Below are 23189 nucleotides of genomic sequence, written 5' to 3' on the forward strand. Positions count from 1 at the left end.
CATATACATATCCATATCATATACATAGCATTTACATAGCATACCCGACCACGAAGGTTTGGTGTTTCGCGTACCCGACCTGGCTAGGCTCGGTTATCATACATACCTGGCCCTACCAAGGCTCAGGGTTATCCGTTCCCAACTGCAGTGGCGCGCGCGCATCATATATATATATACTCATATTTTACCCGGCCATATAAGCTCGGGGTTTCATAATAGCCATTCTTAGGCACATATACATAAAGCCCATAAACATCGTTAGCGTCATCACTATTATCATCGTCATCATTATCATCATCACCATTATCGTCGTCATCATTATCACTATCACTATTATCGCCGTCATCATTATCACTATCTTTATAGAATTATTCGTCATATGAGGAATTTAGTACAATCGTAATGTATCAAGAATCATGAGCTTAGTGGCTTTTGAAGATGGCATCATTTGGAGGACATCATAGGCAGATTAGATATTTGGCCAAAGAACCATGCCTTATGAAAGAAGGGTTAGCCTTACATACCTTTCCGTTCAACTATTCTATCACTTGCACGTTCTCATTCAATGCTCACGTTTCTACCTTCATTAGACTTATACTATCATTAGAAATCGATAGTTAGCATACACGACTAAAACTAGAGAAAATTGGACAGCATCTCATTTATTTATACGACTTCCTCCATATCATATATCAACTCCCAAACGTCAATAATACATTCACAATATCATAACAATAGTCTTTATTCATCCACATTATCCATATTTCTCAATTCACTTCCAATCATCCATATCCATGGTCATAACACACGATTACGTTCATTCATATACAATGCCTATCCTATGTTCTCAATAACATTTATAACATGATTATATTCATAACATATCAAGAATCATTACTCAACCTAAGCTATTACTCAAAAATGACACTATTCCCACATTCATGTCCTATTTTCTATCTCCTTCTACAATCCAAGTGTTTCAACTTCTCAATACCTTAAATAACATGGAAAGATCATAAAACTTACCTTAGATGTTGTAGGAATAAGCTTTGGATGGAAATACTTCACTTGAGCCAAAACCCTAGTTTCACTTTTACTTGGATTCCTTGCCTTAGATGAACTTTAATGGGTTTCTTACACTTGATTCACTTAGTTTGATGAAGTTGATCATAAATTTCTCTTGTGTTCTTGTAGATGAAGAGGGGAGAGGGTTTCTAGAGAGTTCTTGAAGTGTTAGATGAAAAATGAAATGAAATAATGACTTGGTCCCTTTTTAATATTGTGAAAATCTAATATATCGGGAAATTATACGGACACTTATACGGTCCGTATAAGTGACCGTGAAATAGCCCCTTTAACCACTCGATTTTGTGCCCATTATATGGGCCGTATAATTTTATACGGTCCGTATAAGTGACCGTAAAATCACCCCTTCCACATCTCGCCTTTGTGACCATTATACGGCACATTATATGGGCCGTATAACTTATACGGTCCGTATAAGTGACCGTATAATCTCACCAATGAGGGACTTCACTGTGACAATTCTGCGGACCATTATACGGACCGTATAATCGATCGCATAACTCGTCTTTTCACTAATCTTGTTCTCGTCACTTGGTGTGATCTCCAATCTTTATGGAACCTTCTTGACATTTGTTTATCACCTCATTAACAATCTAAGGGACATTATAATTCTTCTCCAACGCGCTATTAAATCATCATTAACTTGTTACTCGTAAATCCTTTCCGATACACATCGTATGCCTTGCCCTCTCTTGGCAAACTTCCTCCTCTTACTCCGAATGTCTTTGAAATCCTAACTAGGGTCATCAAATGTCATTTCTTACTTATTGAAATACCGTATACTCGTGCTCCTTATTAGTCTATTCACTGTGCATCGACGGGAAATTTTCCGAGATGTAACAGATACACATGTCATTATCCTATTGGTCTATTTTAAACTATTCCTAATTAATTAAAATTCTACCCATAACTAATTATCCAATTAAAAACTCATGGCCGTACCGAATAATTGAATTGGTTTTTAATTTTATAAAAATAAACCGAAAAAATATCGAACCGTACCGAATACATTTATATGTGTAAAATATATTCTATATATCAGATTATATATAATAATAAATATTAATTTTTTCGTCTTGAGTTTGGGATGATGAAATAATTAGCACCTAAAGTTCCAACTCTGAAACTTATTATACTGCTCCTATTGAAATTAAATTAGTTCTAGCATCTCGAATAGTAACTAGCTTGCAAGCTCCAAGGTATTCATACGATCTTGGATAAAAAGTTACAAAATATTAGATATTTTTCCTCTCATACGATTTTAAATTTCTCTTATTGGATACTTAATCTTAGTAGTCTCAATTCTTGAGTCCCATCTTGATTGATTTTTGCCCCTTCATGCTATATGAATTTTGTTTTTTGTCTTTGCTTAACATTGTTTTACACTACCATAAAATAGTGGGATCAATCTTTATTCTTGTCATCTTTTATGTTTTCTTGATTCATCACCTTTTAAACAGTAAAAATGTTTAAAGCTGTTGCCAAAGTTCTATTGAAGTATGCATGATATTGTGTCTTTAACTTTTACCAGTGACTATGACATGATGTTTTATTTTAAAAAAAATCAAAAATTAACCGAACCGTACCGATACCGAAGAAAAATCGAGATGATGGGACGATTTCGAAAAGTCTAATTTTGATTCTACAAAGTGAAATAACCGAAAAATTAATATAGTATAAATTTTATAAAATAACCGCCCAAACCGTACCACTGACGCCCTGAAAAAACTATGCCTTCAAATAAGAGTTTCCCCTTCTTTTTTTTTCCACACCTTCACAATTTCCATCAGATCTAACAATAGAGTTCATAAAATAATTGAGGGAGACCAAAATTGATCACTTCTGACAAACTTAAAGGAATCAAAATTATAAATAATATACTTTAGAAACTAATTTAAACCACATAATGAACCATTTTTGTTATTTTCTCGTAATTAAGATGTCACAATTATTATTTTGAATATGTTTTAAGAAAAACTAAAAAACAAGTAAGGCGAAAATGGCAAAGTATATAATGCTTCTTCCTTCCCCTAAAACCCTGCAATATTCTACTGGTCTGATTTCCCTAAACCCACAGCCACTTGACGGGCAGTTGTTCTTCTCAAATGGCAGTGGACAAGAACAAGCTTGATGAAGAAGCTTTAAGTCTACGCTTCTACAAAATTGTTCTAAGTTGGGACTACCTTCGTCTCCTCAAAGAATCCGATGTAATTTCACTATCTTTTTTACACTTTCCTACTTTTACCCCCTCTTTGTATATATGGGTCTTAATATATCTTACTATTTCAATTTATTTAGCGGACGAACAAGAAAGATAAAGGAGGGGATGATGACAATGCTCTTGTTCTGAAAAAAGCCAAGAACTCGTACAAAGACGTTGAAGATTATCTTGCAACATTCGAGCCTCTTTTATTTGAAGAAGTGAAAGCTCAAATTGTACAAGGGAAAAAAGATGACGAAGAAGGTTGTAATTGTTCTTGTTATCTACCCCTCTACTAATCCCATACTGTTAATTTATTTGATATTTTACCAAAAGAACAAAAAAAAAAAAAAAAAACTTTTTAAGTGATCATTGCGCCAAGTTTTTACTTGTTTCCGTTCCCCCTTATTTTCAGTTAAGATAAGAATTATATATATAATTTCTATGTTTTCGAGATGAGCTTTGGTTAGCAATTAGTCCAATTAAGGCGAAGTTTATGTGCGTACGGATGGACAACAATGCCGATGGACAAGAACTATCTCTCGAAGAATTTGAATAATTTGCCATGTTCAGATTATTGAGTATTGGGATGAAAGAGTCCAAATTTCTTATAGGCGACCCCAACTAACTAGGGATTGAAGCACAATAGTTATGTTTTCTTGTAGTTGATTGTTTGTGCAGCTTTATAGAGGTGCTCGTAGATGAAAGGAAGGATAACTCTATCCACATGTTGACCCATGAACTTATGCATATGTTATTGGATTTTCAGTTTTGCAATTACTACAACTACATGGACTTAAGAACAACTAATACTAGCGCAAGCTGGCCTGGACACCACGATTATCAGATAAAAAGAAATGAACAATCAATACTATTACATTACTGTTTTGTTTTTAAAACCCGAGAGCGACTAATGCAATTTCATCTATATAATTCAGACTGCATTCAAAGCTTACATTGGTATATCTTCAGGTTTCATTTGTATCATTTTATTTGGTTGACTCTGTATTCATGTACTTAGCATATTCGTTCTCGGGTATTGTAGAGACACAATGGATGGAAGCAGTAACTGTAGGGTGCAGTGAGGTTGACGGATTTCACTTTCCAATGATTTCATGCAGTGATGTTGAATCAATATCACAGAATGATCTGTTGTTACTTTCAAATAAGGAGGTACCAATTTCTGTGGACTTTCTTTATGCCTTTCACATGTTTGCTTTTTGTTGAGTCCGAACATACGTGTAAAAGAATTAGTATCCCCATGCTATCCTACTTAATGTGAATACAAGCATTAATAATGTGATCACTGTACGTCATCTTTTTCTTTCTGAGGTCTCTTGATAGTCTGAAATTAAATAAAAATCTTTGATATTTGGGTGCTTGTGGTGAAATGTTTGCAGTTTGGAGACGGTAAGAGACTCCCAACTGCATATGCGTTTGCGTTGGTTGAGGATCGTCGACCAGACAAAATAAGACTTCGGATGCATCTTAGTGGAGAGTTCAAACAATTGAATACAGAGGAGACTGAAGCTTGCTCGAGGCTTTTGAGTATGCGTCCTCTTGTTACAGAAAATTCGAAGCTCTTATATGTTCTTAAGGTACCCCGACCTAACTTCTAAATTCTTGTCAAACTTTAGGTTTTCCAATATATTTGGTTCTTTGTGGTTCTACCTTACATGTGGAAAATATGTAACACTTGGGCTCAGTTTATTATACTTTTTGGATGAAGCTCTACTCTGAAAAAAAATGAGCTGTTGTAAGTCTGTGTAGATCAAACTTATAAATTGAGGTAACTCAAACTCAAAAGGTTACTGGTGGAAATAGTGCTATGCCTGATTTTGGTTCTTTATGTATGAAAACATTGTTAAGTTGCAATAGAGATGCTCTATGTTTCTGAAGGTGATCATAATTCTTTTATGTTAGTGAAATCTTGGTGAGTTAGTCATTGTAGAGGCTGGCTAATTTATTTGTATGCTTCAATATTAATATTACCGAGACAACAAAAAGGACCAGTTCCTATATAGTTAAAATTGGTATTGCATTTAAGATGAAAATAAATTATCATATACTCTTGCGAAACAGTTTTCCTTTTTACCATGCGTGCTTCAATTTGCAGATATGCAGTTTATCAACTATAGCCCGTGAATATGTTGCTCTGCGGTCAGTGAGCTCTCTCCCATTTAAGGATTTGATACTATCAGCAGCTGAAAGCAATCGTTCTACAGAAGATCATGCCTGGAAAATATCTAGACCCTTGAAGGAATTTCTTGAAAGCAATCATAACAAGTCTCAGCTTGATGCTATTAATGTGAGTTTTTAAAACAGCTTTATCATTATTCTTATCTCATCTCTATTATATGCAGTAAGCACTTTTCTAATATATTGATTTTGCATAAACACATATAGATAGCTGTCCATATCAATGTATATGTGCTGTCTATATCAACTTGGTGCTTCTGTCCCCCCTCATGACCTATTTGTAGTTCTTATGTCATCTAAAACTTAGCAAACGCTTTTCTCATTCAGTATTTCTCTTTGCAGGCAGGGCTTTCAAGGAAAACTTTTGTGTTAATACAGGTTTGACTTAATCCATTTATTCTCTAGGTTGTAGAAATAAAACATTCCATCTCTTGTGCTCTTTCAAGTGTACTATTTTTGTGATTTATGCACAAAGATCTCGAAAAGCCATGACGAGTGGAGCTGTTCAGTGCTCAATTGTGTATTTTAATTTATTCCAGGAAAAATACAGTCTGATTCCTTTAACGTATTAAAGTTCTCACACAAAGAGATTAGTGTAAAAAGTTTAGAAAGGCAGTGGTTGATAATCAAGTTAATCTAGTATCATTGGTGCTTCTAACCAAGAAGTTGGAACTCTAATAGAGTTATGTATTTAACAAAGTTCATTACTCTAGGGTCCACCAGGGACTGGAAAAACACAAACTATCCTTGGGCTTCTCAGTGCCATTTTGCATGCAACTCCTGCTAGAATACACTCCAACAGGTATGCTGCTTAATTTTCTTAGTTACTGCAGATGAATCATATTAGAGAAAAATAATCTGGTTGTTACTATGGCAATTACCAAAGGATAACACATTCTCTTTTATCTACTTAATTTGTGCAGGGTGAAGTTGAGTGGTGTAAAACGTGGACCAGAATTATCCATGGCAGACAAGTAAGTCTACAGAACACGCGTGAAATCCTGTTGATATTTATGAATATGGGCTGATTGATGTACTTATTTTAAAAAAAAAAAGGATATGTGTTGATATATCTACTTTTATTTACCATCCATACATACGTGTATATGCTGCCTTCTAAGCTCTACACAATGAAAGGTTTGAGTTGAAAATGTAAAGATACAAACTTCGTTAACTGTATAATCCTTAAGGATCATAACATGACAGTGTAGAAACCATGTGTGCATCGTTTGTTTTCCAAGTTGTGCCACCATATCTGGGAAGCAAGATCCTTTGACTGTGGAGATTAAGCTAAATATATATACACTTGCTAACTGATCATTGTGAAGATCGAATGTCTCCTTTCTTTGTAGATGGACGGAGAAGCAGCATGGAAGATGGTTTTTTCTTTTCGATTTTATTTGCAGAGTGATCTATAGAGTGTATAGGTGTATTTGTTGGCTGTTGACCAACTTATCTCCCCTATTTTGCCAATGCTTCTTCTACATGCATAATCTGTATAAATTCGAAGTTCAGAAATGTGTGAAGGGTCCTTTTCCAGATCTCTTTAAGGCCTTGTTTATTTGAAATATCACATAGGGTAAAATGTTTGAACTTTGCAGATACAAACACTGGGGACTAGCCTCTCCATGGTTAGCTGGGATTAATCCTCTAGACCAAGAAATGCCAATAGATGGGGATGATGGATTTTTTCCTACATCTGGCAATGAAATGGTATGTTGTCCATGGTAATGCTATGAGAAACTTAAATTTACGCCATCTTACACTAAACTGTCTTTCTAGAAACCAGAAGTAGTTAATTCCAGTCGAAAGTATCGTGTTCGTGTTCTAGTTTGTGCTCCGTCAAATTCTGCTCTTGACGAGATTGTATTGCGCATTCTAAACACTGGTACGTTCTTTGTTATGTATAGATTTCTTCTTTCACACAAGTTGTGGTGTTGTTGCTATGTTGTGTATGAATATCTTTTCTTGATTGTCGAATTTTCAAAATTATAGGACACTTTTATCCTATTTTTGAGCTTTTACAATGTGAAATTTCCACTTTTCTGAAAATTGCGCGAAGAAGTGAACTGTTCACTGATGTTATATCAGTGAGTTTGAAGCTTTTGGTATCTGTTTCACTTGTGAAATGAAATAGGTATAATGTACAACAATGTGATAATAAAGTGAAGAAATTGCTCAGAATGGGAAATAGGCTTAAATGCGGGAAAACCTGAAAGAGAATCGACAGCTTTTCTAAGGCTCAGAGTTGCAACTAAGTGAAGAAATTGCAGCCTGTCGAAGCAAACACTTATTGGAGAATCATCACAAGGGCTTGGAAGAGATCAGCAACACAAAGAAAACCCTCTGTAGTATCAATTATCTTCTAACAAGCATAGCCTGTGAGGATAGGAAGACTCACAAAAAGGAATTCTTTACCTATGATAATTTTTATTCCAACTTTAAAAAGAAGTGACTTCGAAAAGATAGCATGATGTTTTAATTGACGAGATACGATATGAACTTAAGGAAAGAAATGAGCTGCTCTGCCTCTTCTCAATAGATTTACTTCTGCATGTATTTATCACCCCCCCCCCCCCCCCCCCCCCAAAAAAAAAAAAAAAAAAAAAAAGAAAAGAAAAGATTTCTACTTAAGTATGTATTTGTTTCTTTAGCGTATGTAATCAGCGGTAAAGCTCGATGCCCACATTTTATCGTCTTATGAAAGGAAATGACAAACAACCTTGTGCTCCGAGATATGGAATGTCTTCTGCTGCAAAATTGCATTTATGGTTATCACTTTCAGGTCCTTATAAAACCGATTGTCAATTTCAGGTATCCGGGATGAAAATGACCATGCATACAGCCCCAAAATAGTACGAATTGGTCTTAAAGCTCATCATTCTGTGCAGGCAGTCTCCATGGATTACCTAGTCTGTACCTTTCACTTGTCTCTCATTATTCTAGAGATTCCAGGGGCCATTGTGGATGTTCACCTAGTAGGTTTATGTGTATGTAGGTGGAACAAAGACTGTCCGGCATGGACTCACAAGCTGGTGATAGGCAGAAGCAAGGAGGGCCTGTGAAAGATAAAGACAGTATTCGTGCTTCTATTCTGGATGAGGCTGTAATTGTATGCAGTTGCACCCTCTTTCTATAGCTAATAACAGAATTCCACTCAATGCCAGTTGGACCCTCCTTCTATAGTTACCTAAAGCGAGTCAATGACTAACCTATGTTGTGCAGGTGTTCTCCACTCTCAGCTTCAGCGCTTCCCCCGTTTTCACTAAATTGAATCGTGGTTTTGATGTTGTTATCATAGATGAGGCTGCTCAAGCTGTAAGTTACTGTGTCCTCTATAGCCTTGAATATAATTTATTGACTATTAAAGGCCAAAATATGGTAATATCAGCTGAACAACACGCTCCTTATTGTTTTTGCTACCTGTTATTGTCATTTGTTGTTCCTCTATTTACTTTACCTTTTTGCATTTTTAAGTTCCCACGCCTGTGTTGTCTTCCAAGCCCTCTCCCTGCCGGAGAAAGTTTCAGTCCTGAAATATACTTTCTCTTTTAGTAAACCTTTCTTGGACATCCTTCAGATAGGATTCTTCATCACATCATTCGTACCGACTCTCTACCACTGTCATCATCAACTCTTGAGTCAAAGTCATGTATAAGTAAGTTCCTACGCCTGTGTTGTCTTCCAAGCCCTCTCCCTGCCGGAGAAAGTTTCAGTCCTGAAATATACTTTCTCTTTTACTTTACCTTTTTGCATTTTTAAGTAAGTTCCCACGCCTGTGTTGTCTTCCAAGTCCTCTCCCTGCCGGAGAAAGTTTCAGTCCTGAAATATACACTCTCTCTTAGTAAACCTTAATGGAAATGATGAAACTGAGTTTTGCACCTTTGGGGTTGGAGTTTTGGTTGGGGTGGGGGGGTGCTGCCAAATTCGAATGTGAACCCTCAATTGAACAAAAACACGTATTTGTTACATGAAAAATAATCAGAACTGCACATAAAAAGGGATGGCCATCTCCATGTTTACCCTTCGAAATAACAAACCCCAAAATTTACCCATATAAAAAATAACAAACCCCAAAAATGCCCATTTCAACCATTCCATGTTTTTGTCTCCACTGCGTCAAAGTCCAGTCTCTGAATTTGTTTTGCTTAGTAAAACAATCCGACAAAATAGTTAGTAGGCATATGTGATACTAAAAACTACAAGAAAAAGTTTCCTTTATCTTTGAACACATCAGCTATGACTCTTATCCAGAATTAGAAGCTTCATAAACAAAATAAACCCGTTAGAAGAACCATAGTTGACTTCACAAGCAAATTACTAGTAGCAAATTGCAACTTATTGAAAAATAATCCCAGTGTATTCTATGCATTTGGTCCTTAATCTTATGGAGGAGTCCATTGGTCATATTTAACTTCAAACAAATATGCTTAAATGGTCCTAATCTTAAGGAATGAAAAAAGTGCAGTTCATGTTAAATGATGAGTTGCTTTTCTGGTGTTAATCTTATGGAGAAACGAAAGTTGTGCAAGTGGTGCAGACCTTATGGAGTGGAAATATTGCACTTGCTAAGGAAAAATGAGGATTTATTGTGTTCTACTTTAGGCGGGAAATGTGGGTAAAACCATTGTCACTTGCTTTGACCATATCTGAGGCACTTTTACAGGGAGGTATTGCAGTCAGTAAAATGCCAGGTTTGTGAAAAGTAGGGAGGTGTTGCACTTATTTTCATAATACGGGTAGGTAAATTGCAGAGTGCCTTAACCACATTGGGTTAAAGTCCTTTTTTCTCACTAAGGAAGATTTCCAGTTAAATAGAGAACACAATGACCATACAACCAAGAAGTTTCAAAATTTCAAATTCAGTAATTCTATTTCATATTGTCAGTGTAATTTTTCTTCAATGTAAAAGACCATACAGAATTAATGTCTAATAATAGACCACTTATCAAAAATATATACTAATGTTCCGCCTGTCGAAAAAATATCCCCTAATATAGTAATATGTAAGTCAAACTAACGTTTCAAACTCCTTGATAATCATATTCCCGATGATACATGCAAGTTATGAAGTATCTTCTAGTTATACTAAGTGTTGAGCCGCCTTGTACTATGTGAAATAACTGGATTTCCTTATCAAATTTACTGAGCTTCTGGATTTTGCCTGTAAGTGCTGGCCGATTTGTATAGAGCAACCTTAACGTCCTTATTAAACAGGTGGAACCAGCGACACTTCTCCCGTTGTCCAATGGATGCAAACAAGTATTCCTGGTATGGATGTTGATGCAGATATGCATGTGTTTTCCCAATTTTTTTATTAATTATATAGTATTCCTTGAGCTGGGAGATTTGGGCATACTTCCCATGGTGATGTCTGTTTCTTTCTTCTGGCATTAAATCAACTCCATGGATTTGACATGAATGATATTAGTCTCTCCACCTTTTTATCGACTTCTCGTTTGTGGGATGTCTCAACATATCGTCTACTTTCTGTGTCATGATAATTGATAGCTCAGAACTCATATTTCCTATATTATTTTTCATTTATTTAAAGAGTGAACTTTATCTCTCCACACTGCTGAAAAGTATTTCAACAGTATTTGAACATGTTCACGTGTTGGGTGAGTAAAACTGTAAAAGCCCCCCTCCCCCCAAAATGGTTATAAAATAGTTTAACTGTTGCCCTATACATTAGAGAAGTACTTATTATGTGTATTACAAGCTGTTAAATTCTTCTATTATACATTAGTAACTATTTGTCTTTATCAGAAAAACCATAATTATTTGCGTTCTAAGTTTGTGTTACATATGAACATATATAGGTAAGCTCCTTAAATGCCAATGTTGATACAATTGTACCGATCTGATCTGTATGTGCTCTATGCTGAAGAGAGTTTTGAAAGCAGCATCTTGTCAGGAAACATTTTAAACTTTTCTTCTTATCTTTCCCATTTTTGACAGGTCGGTGATCCAGTTCAACTGCCAGCCACTGTGATCTCACCTATTGCTGGAAAATTTGGGTAAAGCAACTGCATGTACATACTGTCAATAAAAAGTGTTTTTGCACACTTGACACACAAGTATTTCTTCAAAAAAGTAAATATAATCTTTACTATGAAAATTGTTTATGATTTTTGGGTCTAGACTCTGTATGACAAATATAACATCGGAAGTGTGCAAATTACACCCTTTTAGAAATGAAACTGGAGATATCTTTGTTTTCCTTTTTCGAGAGTGTTCCAAGCAACCAGAAAAGTCCTTGGAAATCCTAATTCTTGTTTCTCTAATTTCATCTTTCTTCCTTGGGCGTGGGATTAACAGATATTGCGTCAGCTTATTTGAGAGACTTCAGAGGGCGGGATATCCAGTACAGATGCTGAAGACTCAATATCGCATGCATCCAGAGGTTTGCGAGCATTCTCGTTTATGGCATTATAAAGTGGCACATTTTATGCAACTGCTGAGACATCAATCCCATATATTCAACGTCCAGACATGTTTGCGAAAGCTCTAGAAACTTTTAGGTCCTTATTCCAATTACTTACAGCAAAATAATACTGTTGTCATTGACCTATTCCCATTTGACTAGAAAATAGATAACTTACCTTTAGAGCTTCCCGAGCTCTAGGTTCGACACCGTTCACTCTTCCATCTTCAGCTGGTCTATTCTGCACTCCCCTAGCAGCATCTCTAATAGGGTAACATTCAACAAGGATACTGATTTGTTTACTGCTGCATTGTGCTTGCATCATATTTTGAAGCATGAGAAATGCGGAGCGCGACTGATAACTCAAAGAAGATCAAATGCTTAAGCATCAAAGTTTCCAAAAGTGAAAAAAAAGTTTTCCTCCCTAGTTTTTAAGGAGAAAGCTTGAAGAGAGATAAGTTGGCTGATACAGTAGTAAGGAGAAAAAATAAAAAATCAGAAATGGGCTTCTTGTAACTAGGAATTGAATGTGTAGGTGGTAAATAGATCTGAGAGGAATAACTTGAAGTTGCCTTTCAATCTAAATTTGGTGATCAGCGATGTCAGTATTTAGTTTCATTTGTGTTTAACCTATGAATCGTGCATCCTCACTGCTTTTCATCTTGAGATAATATGATTTGAAAATGACAGAAAGTGAGGCTTGAGAAATCCACAGATAGATGGTAGATGTAGTGTCCTCGCACGATGTGGAACAGACAACAAAGAAAAAAACAATATAATTGTAACTTCAAATGCGATGTTGGGGTTCATAGGCCCATGAGAGGAAGTTCAAAGGATCTCTATTTTGGAAATATATTGATGTAGCTTTATCAAATTACAAATTGCAGATAAGGAACTTTCCTTCCAGAGAATTTTACGAGGAGGCTCTTGAAGACGGACCTGATGTTGAAGAGCAGACAAAGCGCTCTTGGCACGAATACCGTTGCTTTGGACCTTTTTCCTTTTTTGACATACATGATGGGAAGGAATCCCAGCCATCAGGAAGTGGTTCTTGGCAAAATGTTGATGAGGTTGAATTTGTGCTTGCAATGTATCGCAAACTGGTCTCCAGATATCCAGAGCTTAAATCAAGTTCCCGGTTAGCTATTATATCACCATATAGGCATCAAGTCAAACTTTTGCGTCAAAAGTTTCGAGAAACATTTGGAGTGGAGTCGGACAAAGTAGTTGATATCAACACTGTTGACGGTTTCCAGGTAATCCTTTGATTTTTCTGACAGATTTCCTGCATCATTAGGCACTTGGTTTGTGCTAAATGAGATTCAGGCTTTTGGTTCTGTGAGGGTCATCATACTTGATGGCTTGATGCACCTTCTCCTCTGTATTTGGTTAGAGAGAAATAATTTCACTTTGTTACAGGGACGTGAAAAGGATGTTGCAATATTTTCATGTGTTCGAGCAAGCAAAGATAAAGGCATTGGTTTTGTTGCGGATTATCGGCGAATGAATGTTGGCATAACCAGAGCACGGTCTTCTGTCCTGGTATTCATTTCACAAACGAAAATGATAGTTTTCGAGTACCCAGTCCTCCTTTTCATAAGACAGTTAATGTTCTGTAAACAATGTTCTACATTTTGATTTTAGGTTGTTGGTTCTGCATCCACGTTAAGAAGAGACAAACGTTGGCAAAATTTAGTTGAGAGCGCGGAGCAGAGAAATGCGCTCTACAAGGTAAAAGCTCAAGACAGAACTATCTTAGTAATCTTTGTTGAGAACTTGAGATATATAAGGCATGACCCTGAAAAATGAGGGATGAGTTCAGGAATATAACCAAACTTTAAGTGGTCCTGTAAACTTGTTAACCTTGTGTTGTGAACTAGGAAAATAATTATCTTATCCTTGTGCCATCTAATTTTCCTTTGCTTCCTTGTTTTCGCTCCAACACAGTGTTTGCTTAGTGGTATACATTTTAAGTTTATTTTTTACTGAACTCCGCCTCCAAACTTGCGTGTAGTTTTAATTTTTTCCAGTTTTATTGTGTTCTTTTGGTGCCACCTCACCTTCAGTCTTAATTTCCGTCCTCTAATCAACACATTTGTATATTTGTCTTCGCTTTTAGGTTTCCAAGCCCTACGATGAATTCTTCAGTCAGGAGAATCTCAAATTAATGGAAGTGGAAGCTGTGCATGACAAACCTGAGGCACCTCCAGAAGATATGGACATTGAAGTGCCCGTTGCTGCTGAAGCTGATCAAGCCCCACCCGAAGAACATGATTGGGGTGATGCTGGAGAAGAAGGGGGCTACGATGAGGACTAGGTTCGTCTATAATTGTTTCTGCCATCATTCTTTGACCAATATTGTTCCCGAAGGCTCTCAATTCGTATGTACACTAGGCGTAATTTATAGGAATCATAATTATGTCCCAATCATTTTAGTATAGAGACTGAATTTCAATTGATTATTAGGAGCTTGGAACAACTTGACATAGATTGTGTAGGGCTAATCTTATCATAAATGATTACTTGTACGTGGTGTTTCAAAAGGGTTGTCATAATGTAATATTAAATCAGCAGTAGTTCTCAATGTGTAAAGCCACTTTTTTTTTCTTCATACCAACCATTTCGTATCAATCAGCTGTGATTCCTTCACACTAATTGGGTTGGTCAGTGAATTTTCTCTGTAGTACTTCCAATAATTTTGAAGAAATTTGCAAGTTTCGTAAGCAAATATCGTCTAAGATATGTTTTGAAAACGTTACAGCAGCTTCTTAAATAGGCTTACAATCAAGCAAATAATTTATGCAACCAACTTTTCAGTAATGTACTGAAAAACTTTGTAATAGTTTTTCTTCTTCTATAAACAGGAAGCTTAGACTAGTCATTTTGCACATCAATTTCAATTTTACCAAGAGAAGAAGCTGTTTCCGAAATTTTGTACATCAATTTCAAGCAAAATAAAATATTTCCATCTTTTTTCAAATTATTTCTCTTTATCTCTTCTTGTAGGAGTATTTTTTTAATATTTTATGGCAGGGCCTAAATTTTCCACGATAGAATCTGTCTCTCTCATAACCTATGTGCCTCATACTCTTAAAAAATGACAATGAATTTGTGTCGGATCCTCTAAAAGTAATGCATTTTTAGAAGATCTGACATGAGTACGGCGTCAATTTTGGAGAGTCCAAGCATAGCTCATTAGTAAATACTAGTTGTGAGTTACAAGATTGGAATCCATTTACCAAGTTGAACTTTGGAGGAACGCTGGTGATTTTGAAATTGAGTGAGAATGTAAATTTAACTTTTTTACTTTAGAAAAAATATTTACACAAAAATGGAGATAATGACAAAAATGGATAAGTTCTAAAAAAGGAAAAGAAAAGCAAAGAGATCAATACACTGAATCGGGAACTGATAAAGGGAAAAGCCACAGAATAAGAAGGAAATCAAGTTTGACACGTAAAGTCCCAAACCACTGACGTCACTCTTTCTCAGTTCCACTCCGCCAACCCCACCCTTATTTTTCTGACACTATTTACTCTTAATTTTTTTTATAATGGAAATATAACTTAATCTAAAGTATACAGTTTTTAACCTAGCATATGTGAATCCGTCCGTTATCTAAGCGTTCATTACTTACCAGCTCCATCTCTCTCACCCTCTTTTATTTTATGAGTAGCATATGTGAATCCGTCTGTTAAGTCCAGTGACACTTTGAGCATTTTTCTAATCCATTATCATATCCACATTTCACCACAAAAAGACATATATATTCTTAATTCAATAAAAAAATTAAAAATATATTATTTCGAAATTAATTATTTACTCACTTGATAAATATGTTAACATAATTCGAGTCAGATATAACCGACTTGAAACCAACTCATATTTTATCTTTTATATCGCCTCTCTTTTGTCTTAAAAGAGGAAACCACTAGTTCCAACCTTTCATTCATTCTCAAAGAAAAAAAATTCTATTATAATTTGAATTAAAAAAGTCATGCGAAAATCTCTTATATTTTACTTTACGTTATGTAAAATAAAATTCTTATAAATAATTTAATATAATTAAAAGAAAATTTTAATGAGCACGAAATGATTCTAGAGAAGCATTTACTTACTTGTCGGATACGGGGGAGAATGATGCTTGCGCAAAAGACAAACGAATCTACTCAAAATAATAGAAAATGGTTTCAGGAGAATAAGGCATTTTTTTTTCCTTTCCGTCTTTTTCTCGTTTTTGCAGTCTGCTAATTTATTTTTCGTAAGTCATTTTGTTAAATTTGCATGTCGGCAATCTTTTGAATACTGCGACAGCAATTTATGCAGGCTGAAAATTTCTTTATTTATTTATCAACAAGTCAACCAATTATAATAATTTGTAAACTTCTTACAACAAACTTTTTTTCTATAAGACTTAATTACTGGAAAATTCTTCGGTTCAAGAAACTTTAATCGTATTTTTTGCAATTTAAAGTTAAAAAATAGTATAAAATTTAAATTTCACCATTTTCTTTCTAGGCGATTCAAGTTTTAGAGGTTTATTTTCCTTCTAAGATTTTATCAAAATATACTTTTTGCCTCTTAGTCTTCCTTTTTCTTGATATACTAGTACAAGGAAAGCAAAAAATATATACTATATTTATTTTATGCAAATAAAAGGAGAAACATCAACATAGAGAAGAAACGAGCGTCCTTATCAGAAGTAAATTGAATCTAAAAGCGTAATGACAAGTATACCCCCATAAATCTATGACATGACTATCGCATGCAGTCTTTACTTTATCTACTGCTGTACAGCTTTTTATCCACCCAGCCACAGTAATAAATGTGGAATTCAGGCTTTTAACTTGATCAAACTAAGAAAATTAGCTAGCTAATAATATGAGTATTATCTGAAATGATTTAAAGAGACAATAATTCACTCTCTCTGAAAAATAGTACTCCCGTGATAAGAATATGTACATGGAAATTAAAATCAAAGGCTCTAAAGTCAAATTCCATTCATTTCTTCAACAAAATAAAAAACAAAAGGGCAAAAAGATATACCAGTTCAAAAAACAGTGAGAATTTGAAGTATTGCCTCTACCCTATATCATACATTACAACTTGCAATTTGAGGAGTTTATTTTTTCATCTAAGTACTGTAACTTCTCAAGTAAATATTTATAACCTTTCTGTGGACCTAATGCAATTTTGGTGTAATTTGTTAAATATGGACATTTTGGTTTCAAACAAAGATAAACATATAATTTCACATTGAAGAATAAATATTTGCTGTTGGTAATCCAATTTTTTTTTTGTTTGACTAGGGTATGACATTTTATGTATTCTAAAATATAAATAAAGGTTTTTACCTCCACATTTTGAATTTTGAAAAGAAATTTGAAGTTAAAATTGGAAAAAAAACATTTGAAAATTCTAAATTATCTTTTAATAATAATAATAAGATTTGAAGCATGTACTCCTTTTGTCTCAATTTGAGTAATATTTTTTGCATTTCGAGATCAAGCTGTATGAACTTTGACAAACATCTTAAAATATATTTTTCTATCAAATTTATATGAGAAAAGTTACAACTTATAATATTTTATGTAGGTTTTCAGTATATAAAATTTAATTTTAAATATTAAATTAATCTAATTTAATTTAACTTTAAAATTTTACCAATTACTAAAAGTGAAAAGTATTACGTACATAAATTAGTATGAATGGAGTAGTAATTGTTTCCTAGGCTAGAGGAGGTGTACGGTAAAAGGTAAATAAAACAAGGGATCCCATAAAACAGTTTATTTTCTTGAAATGGGGGAACTAGGATTTGATCCCTTTGGAGAAAAAAACATTGTACATAAAACACACTTTCTTTGTGTCTATGTACTTGCATACTCCTAACTTCACAAACCACTTTAAACTGTGTTCCTCTTTGGAGTTTCTCTCTTACAAAAACTAACACTTTCAAATTACCAGTCAACAAGAACAACAACAACAACAAGAAAAACTCATACAATAAGAAAAAGATCCAAACTTTCCTTCAATCCCCTCAAGAATCAGTTATTGAGTATTAAAATTCTAGCAAAAAAAGAGAGAAACGAGATCCCTAAAAAGACGGCGTCAAAGGTGATGGCTTCATCATCAAGAACGCCTAATTCGGATCGTTCTTCTCTTCAAAACCCAACTTCTTCATCTTCTTCTTCTTTACATTCTGATCCTTCTAGAAACTTCGGTTCTATGAACATGGATGAAATCCTCAACAACATTTACTCTGATCCTACCGACCCTTTTTCTTCCACCAACACCACCACCCCTACCACCGATGTGGGTCCCAATAAAACCGTAGATGAAGTCTGGAAGGAAATTGTAGCAGGGAGTAATAGTAGGGAGCCAGAGATGACTTTGGAGGATTTCTTGACCAAAGCTGGTGCTGTTACAGAGGAAGATGTTAGAGTTCCGGTGTCTGCCGGAGGAGGGTTTGTGGTGGATAATCCAATGAATTGTCAGTTTCCAGTGGGCATGCAGAGTAATGGACCTCCAGGGGGGTATGGTAATATGGAACCCCAACCCCATATGGGATATGGAAATGGGGGGGTTGTGGCTATTAGTGCAACTGGGAGTGGTAGTGGAAGAGGGAAGAGAAGGTCAACTGTTGAAGAATTGCCGGTTGATAAAGCTACACAGCAGAAACAGAGAAGGATGATCAAGAATAGAGAGTCTGCTGCCAGGTCTAGAGAGCGAAAACAGGTGCATTTTTTTAGTAAATTTCTAATTATGTGGATGGTTGTAGCTATTTTTTATTATGTTGGGGTGAAATTTTGAGACTTGCATGTATGTTTTTACTGAAATTTCAGGCTTATACAGTGGAATTGGAGTCTTTGGTTACTCAATTGGAGGAGGAAAATGCTAGGCTGTTGAGAGAAGAGGTTAGTTCTAGTTCTTACAAAAGCGTGATTGATCTTGTTTGTTTTACATTTTAGATGACTGAAAGTTTAATTCTTTTTCATTTGAATTTGTTTTTTTGAAGTGAAGTTTTCTGGTAGTATAATTTTGATAAATTGAATCAACTTTCTTCAGATTTACAGCAAAAAGGGTTCTTTCAAACTTGCTTGTTGTTATTCGGGAGTATCGAAATCATCATTTTGTAACGATTCATTAGCAGGGGCGGCAGATCCAATGTATCGGTACTGGGTTCATCTAAACCAAATACTTTCGACACGGAGCATAAATTTATGTGTAAAATGTTTACTAAAATTGCAATAAATACTAAATATGAACCCATAACCTTAAAGATATAACAGGCTCAATGCTAAAACCTTAAAGATTAAACCTATAAATTTAAATTCTGGATCCGTCTCTGTTCAATAGGCTAGCTTTTCTATTCACTTCACTCGTTTACAAAAAGTTTTTAGCTTTATGAATTTCAGTGTCACTGTTCTGTAGCCTCATTCATCTCAGCATGCCCAATACCTTCATTTTGGCTTCTGGCTTTGGTTATATTCCTAACTTTAGGGTACTTGTGAATTTCCATTTTCTTGGTAATAAAAGCACGTCTTCCTTCCGTTCATTGTATTGTTAAGAACTGTAATGCTGCTTATTAGTAGTCATGATTTCTTGTTACTTGGAGCACGTAAATTAAGCTTTGTGAACATATTCTGTTCCAAGAAATTTCTAAAAGAACCGATTTTTTTTGGCCTAATGCAGGAGGAGAAGAATAAGGAGAGACTTAAGCAGGTATGAGTTTTGCTCTTTTGCTCCATAATATGCCACTTCAGTAATAAAATTTTAGGATGCGTTAGAAGTGATATTCTTGGTGTATATATTTTTATGTATTGCTCGATCAATTCTGAATTTTCTTGCTTGGATAATGCTTCTACTCTTAACTGTTTCTTATCTCTTTCAGTAACGTTAGTATTATTTTCTGTTTTCTCTGGATGAACTGAGCTCTGTTATTTTCCACCTCCCTCTTCTATAACATTAGATTTGTTCGTTTCTTGTGTATGACCATTTCTTGTGGCATTATTGCTTGTTGCTAGTTATTCTCTTGTGCACATGGAGAGGATAATCAACCGATTAACTGAGCAAATTCAACTCAAATTTTATCTGTACTCACTATTTTTAGCGTGAGGATTCAGGAAAGTGTCAAGCAGTTCATAAGCAGCTAGTTCTTCATGTGGTAGTCCTTTATGCAACATTGCCAAATGATTCACCTGTTTCCTTGTAAAACTGCGACTCTCGACGATCATTAGAAAAGTGCTTCTTGAAATTGCTATTATTTTTGCATTTGGCTTCAAAAAAGCAACTTAATATCAAAAGGTTCCTACAAATAACAGATCCTGGAAGGTTATAAAATTGATAACATGGCAAAACAAAGAACCAGGATCTTATAGATGAAGTTGATCGTTAAAATGCAGATCACAGTGGAAATATATACCTACACGCATTGAATCGAGATGTGTTTGATTTTCTATGGATAACTCCAAGAGTAACTGCCAGATGTCTGTAATTCAACTCCTGTGAATAATAATTTTTGCAACTCTCTCCTTCTTTCCAAACCACCTGTGGAACTCCTTTAAATTTGTTTTTTCTTACATTTTCATGATCTTTCTTTCCCTTTTCAATAAGGAAATACCTTTTGCTCAGTCATACCTTTGTATGTAAATTCACCATTCGTGCTACTTGCTTAGGCATTCGGTATAAGGTTTATGTTTCAAACAGTCAGTTAGAGCTGGGACATGATTCCATGAAGTTCTCCCTTGCAATGTTTCTTATATTCTTACTGACACTTATGCTTGTAAGGAGATTAGTTATTCCTCTTTAAAGCATCAATCACATGCTGTCTTAATTAGTTATTCCTCTTTAAAGCATCAATCACATGCTGTCTTAATGTCAGTGTAAGGGTTATGGCCATATTTATGAATGAAAATACATTTACTTGATCAAAAGAAAAAATGTCATAAAGATCAGGGAGGTTGAATTTTTTTACTACAACTCTGCCTTTTGATCATTGGCTTTGCGTCGGTCTGCTTTTGTTATTTCAACAAAACTTGTTATTAGAGACATCTTAAGCTGTTCTTTTTCCCCTCAATAGAAAACTTTCAAGTAGTTATTACTTATTAGGTATATAATGTGAGAAAAGGGAGAGATAATGAGAAAAAACCAAATAGGATCTTGGGAGAAGAGTGGAAAGAGCTGGAGGATTCCAATAGAAGATTAAACATTTCACAATATTAATCTTTTCTTTTATTTTTGTGGAGGCAGTTACCGGGGTTTTATAGGGAAAAGGAAGTAATGGGGTTTCAAAAAATTCAAATTGTCCCCTACTGTACACGACCTTGTATGGTCGTATATATCAAATTTTAGAGACCGGTAGCTTTTTGAACCTAGTTTTAAATTGAGATTTGTATGTGAACTGTGTGTGAAGTCTGAATAAGATGTGTTTCAGTTGTTGGAATGTATCCTTGTCATCTCTTCGTAAAATATGTATTCTGACTTTGTTTCACCGTTGACTCACTTTTCATATTATTTCCGTGCAGATTATGGAAAACCTGATGCCAGTTGTAGAGAAGCGAAGACCACCAAGAGTTCTGCGAAGAGTTCAATCAATGAGCTGGTAGGTTGTCGTAAAAGCTCCTTAACCATATGAAGTATCAATGACGGTGCTGCTGAAAGCTCAGAGGAGGAAGAGGTTGTTCTGGTTACCAAAGGAACTTGGACCGTACATAATCTGTAGTTTAACTTATTAGATGATGGAACCGTTAAAGATACCACTTCCAAACTGAAGCTGAGAAAAGCTGCTAAGTTCTATTATGAATTATGCATGAAGGGGGGAGTATGTAGTGTTAGGCTAATGCTTTGATAGCTTTCTATAGTTTGTTCGCGTAGTTAGAAGAGAATATACTGTACTGTTAGCTTCCGCAGGCATATCATGCTGGTTGCAGGGAAGAGTGAAACTTGGTTCTCTGTTTATACTACCTAACTAATGTTACAGTAGTGTCTGTTTTTAGAATAAGAATTGATCTTGCAATTATGAGTATTCATGTGCCCAGTCTTGAATTTTTGTCTGCTTTACACTGGATTAGCCACAGCGAAATTGGGTATTGAAGCAAAGTAATGTATTATTTCCTGTGTCTTGCAATTTGATCAAATGGTGATTGATTATAATGGATTGAGAATTAGTGGATGTAAGAAGTGTGTATACCCTCTTTTCTAGTCCATCTAAGAGTCGGAAATAAACACGAGGGAAAGAAGTGTATATACCCTCTAACAAGGCTCAAGGCTAAGAGCAGTGGATACAGATAGAAGACCAAACCTCTTTTCCCCAAAGCAAGTTTTGCGGCCAACTTTAGTGGCACCCTCTGCTAAGATTTCACTCACTCTCCATTCTTTTCTAAATAAATAAAGCACTTTGGGCCTGATTTTTCTTGTCACAAGAAGTATAAAAGAGGTATTCTCAGCGCGAGGGAGATCATCTGCCCCATGCAACTAACCAGTTCTCACGGTTCACCAATTTCATGGACTAATTTCATGGACTAAGCTAAAAGAGTGATTCAGTCGATTCAAAGAAACAGAAAATACCCCGCCTTGGCATATAGTAGTACGTTATTCTCAATATTTGTTGGTGGACTTGTATGACTATCTCAAAGATAAGATTTACTCTCATATCATGTGAAAGTCTCTCTTCTAGACACTTGCACTATCATAGTGAGAAAATTTTATTTATTTCAAGTCAGCAATATTGTCAAAGTCGAGCATAATCGAACATCCTGTCAAGAAAAGTATGGTGGGATCCAGAATTACCTAGCTCCAAAACAGTTGTAAGAGGAAACAAATTGTATCATGTCTGACATGTCACATCACAATTTGGGAAATTTCAACCATAAGATTTAAAAGCGAACGAATTGACTGTTTAACATAACAAGAATTTAATTTCTCTAAGCCCTTTGCTCTCATCATCGCCACTGGTCCATAACTTTCCATCACTAATTTTGAATGTAAAACATGTAATGCCAAAATCCGCTACTCGTTTTGGTTTCATTGTACTTCAAAAATCACAATACACAGAATTCCAAGTTCTTTGACTCATTAATTGTCTAAAATACTACTTAATTCTATAAACAGTCAAATAAAATTCATTTTAATCATGCTCCAATTTTATATGCCTTGCTACAGGCTGTTCTCACATGGAATTCTAACCCCCACTCTAGATAGCAAGGTAAGTAGGGACTATGCCTGTCAACCGGTTCCGTGTAACCGGTTTTAACCGGTAACCGGACCGGTTAAACCGGA

General features: G+C 35.2%; 2 protein-coding genes across 2 annotated transcripts; both read left to right on the top strand.

Moving 5' to 3' along the window:
* The first annotated feature begins 3099 nt into the window (after positions 1-3099).
* Positions 3100-14519, top strand: LOC132598742 (probable helicase MAGATAMA 3). Its single transcript, XM_060311813.1, has 20 exons — positions 3100-3293; positions 3385-3550; positions 4332-4459; positions 4687-4884; positions 5403-5594; positions 5828-5863; positions 6199-6287; positions 6409-6459; positions 7087-7198; positions 7268-7373; positions 8300-8397; positions 8484-8597; positions 8711-8803; positions 10703-10756; positions 11447-11505; positions 11807-11891; positions 12800-13168; positions 13332-13454; positions 13557-13643; positions 14032-14519. Exons 1-20 carry the CDS (start codon positions 3192-3194, stop codon positions 14227-14229), a joined length of 2460 nt encoding a protein of 819 aa, XP_060167796.1. The 5' UTR covers positions 3100-3191; the 3' UTR covers positions 14230-14519.
* Positions 14520-17737: 3218 nt separating this feature from the next.
* LOC132598743 (bZIP transcription factor 12-like) lies at positions 17738-22091 on the top strand. Its single transcript, XM_060311814.1, has 4 exons — positions 17738-18647; positions 18755-18826; positions 19605-19634; positions 21437-22091. The coding sequence occupies exons 1-4, from the start codon at positions 18030-18032 to the stop codon at positions 21515-21517; spliced, it is 801 nt and encodes a 266-aa protein (XP_060167797.1). The 5' UTR covers positions 17738-18029; the 3' UTR covers positions 21518-22091.
* The last annotated feature ends 1098 nt before the right edge of the window (positions 22092-23189 follow it).

The sequence above is a fragment of the Lycium barbarum genome, chromosome 6 (genome assembly GCF_019175385.1).
Source record: "Lycium barbarum isolate Lr01 chromosome 6, ASM1917538v2, whole genome shotgun sequence".
NCBI classification, from domain to species: Eukaryota; Viridiplantae; Streptophyta; class Magnoliopsida; order Solanales; family Solanaceae; genus Lycium; species Lycium barbarum.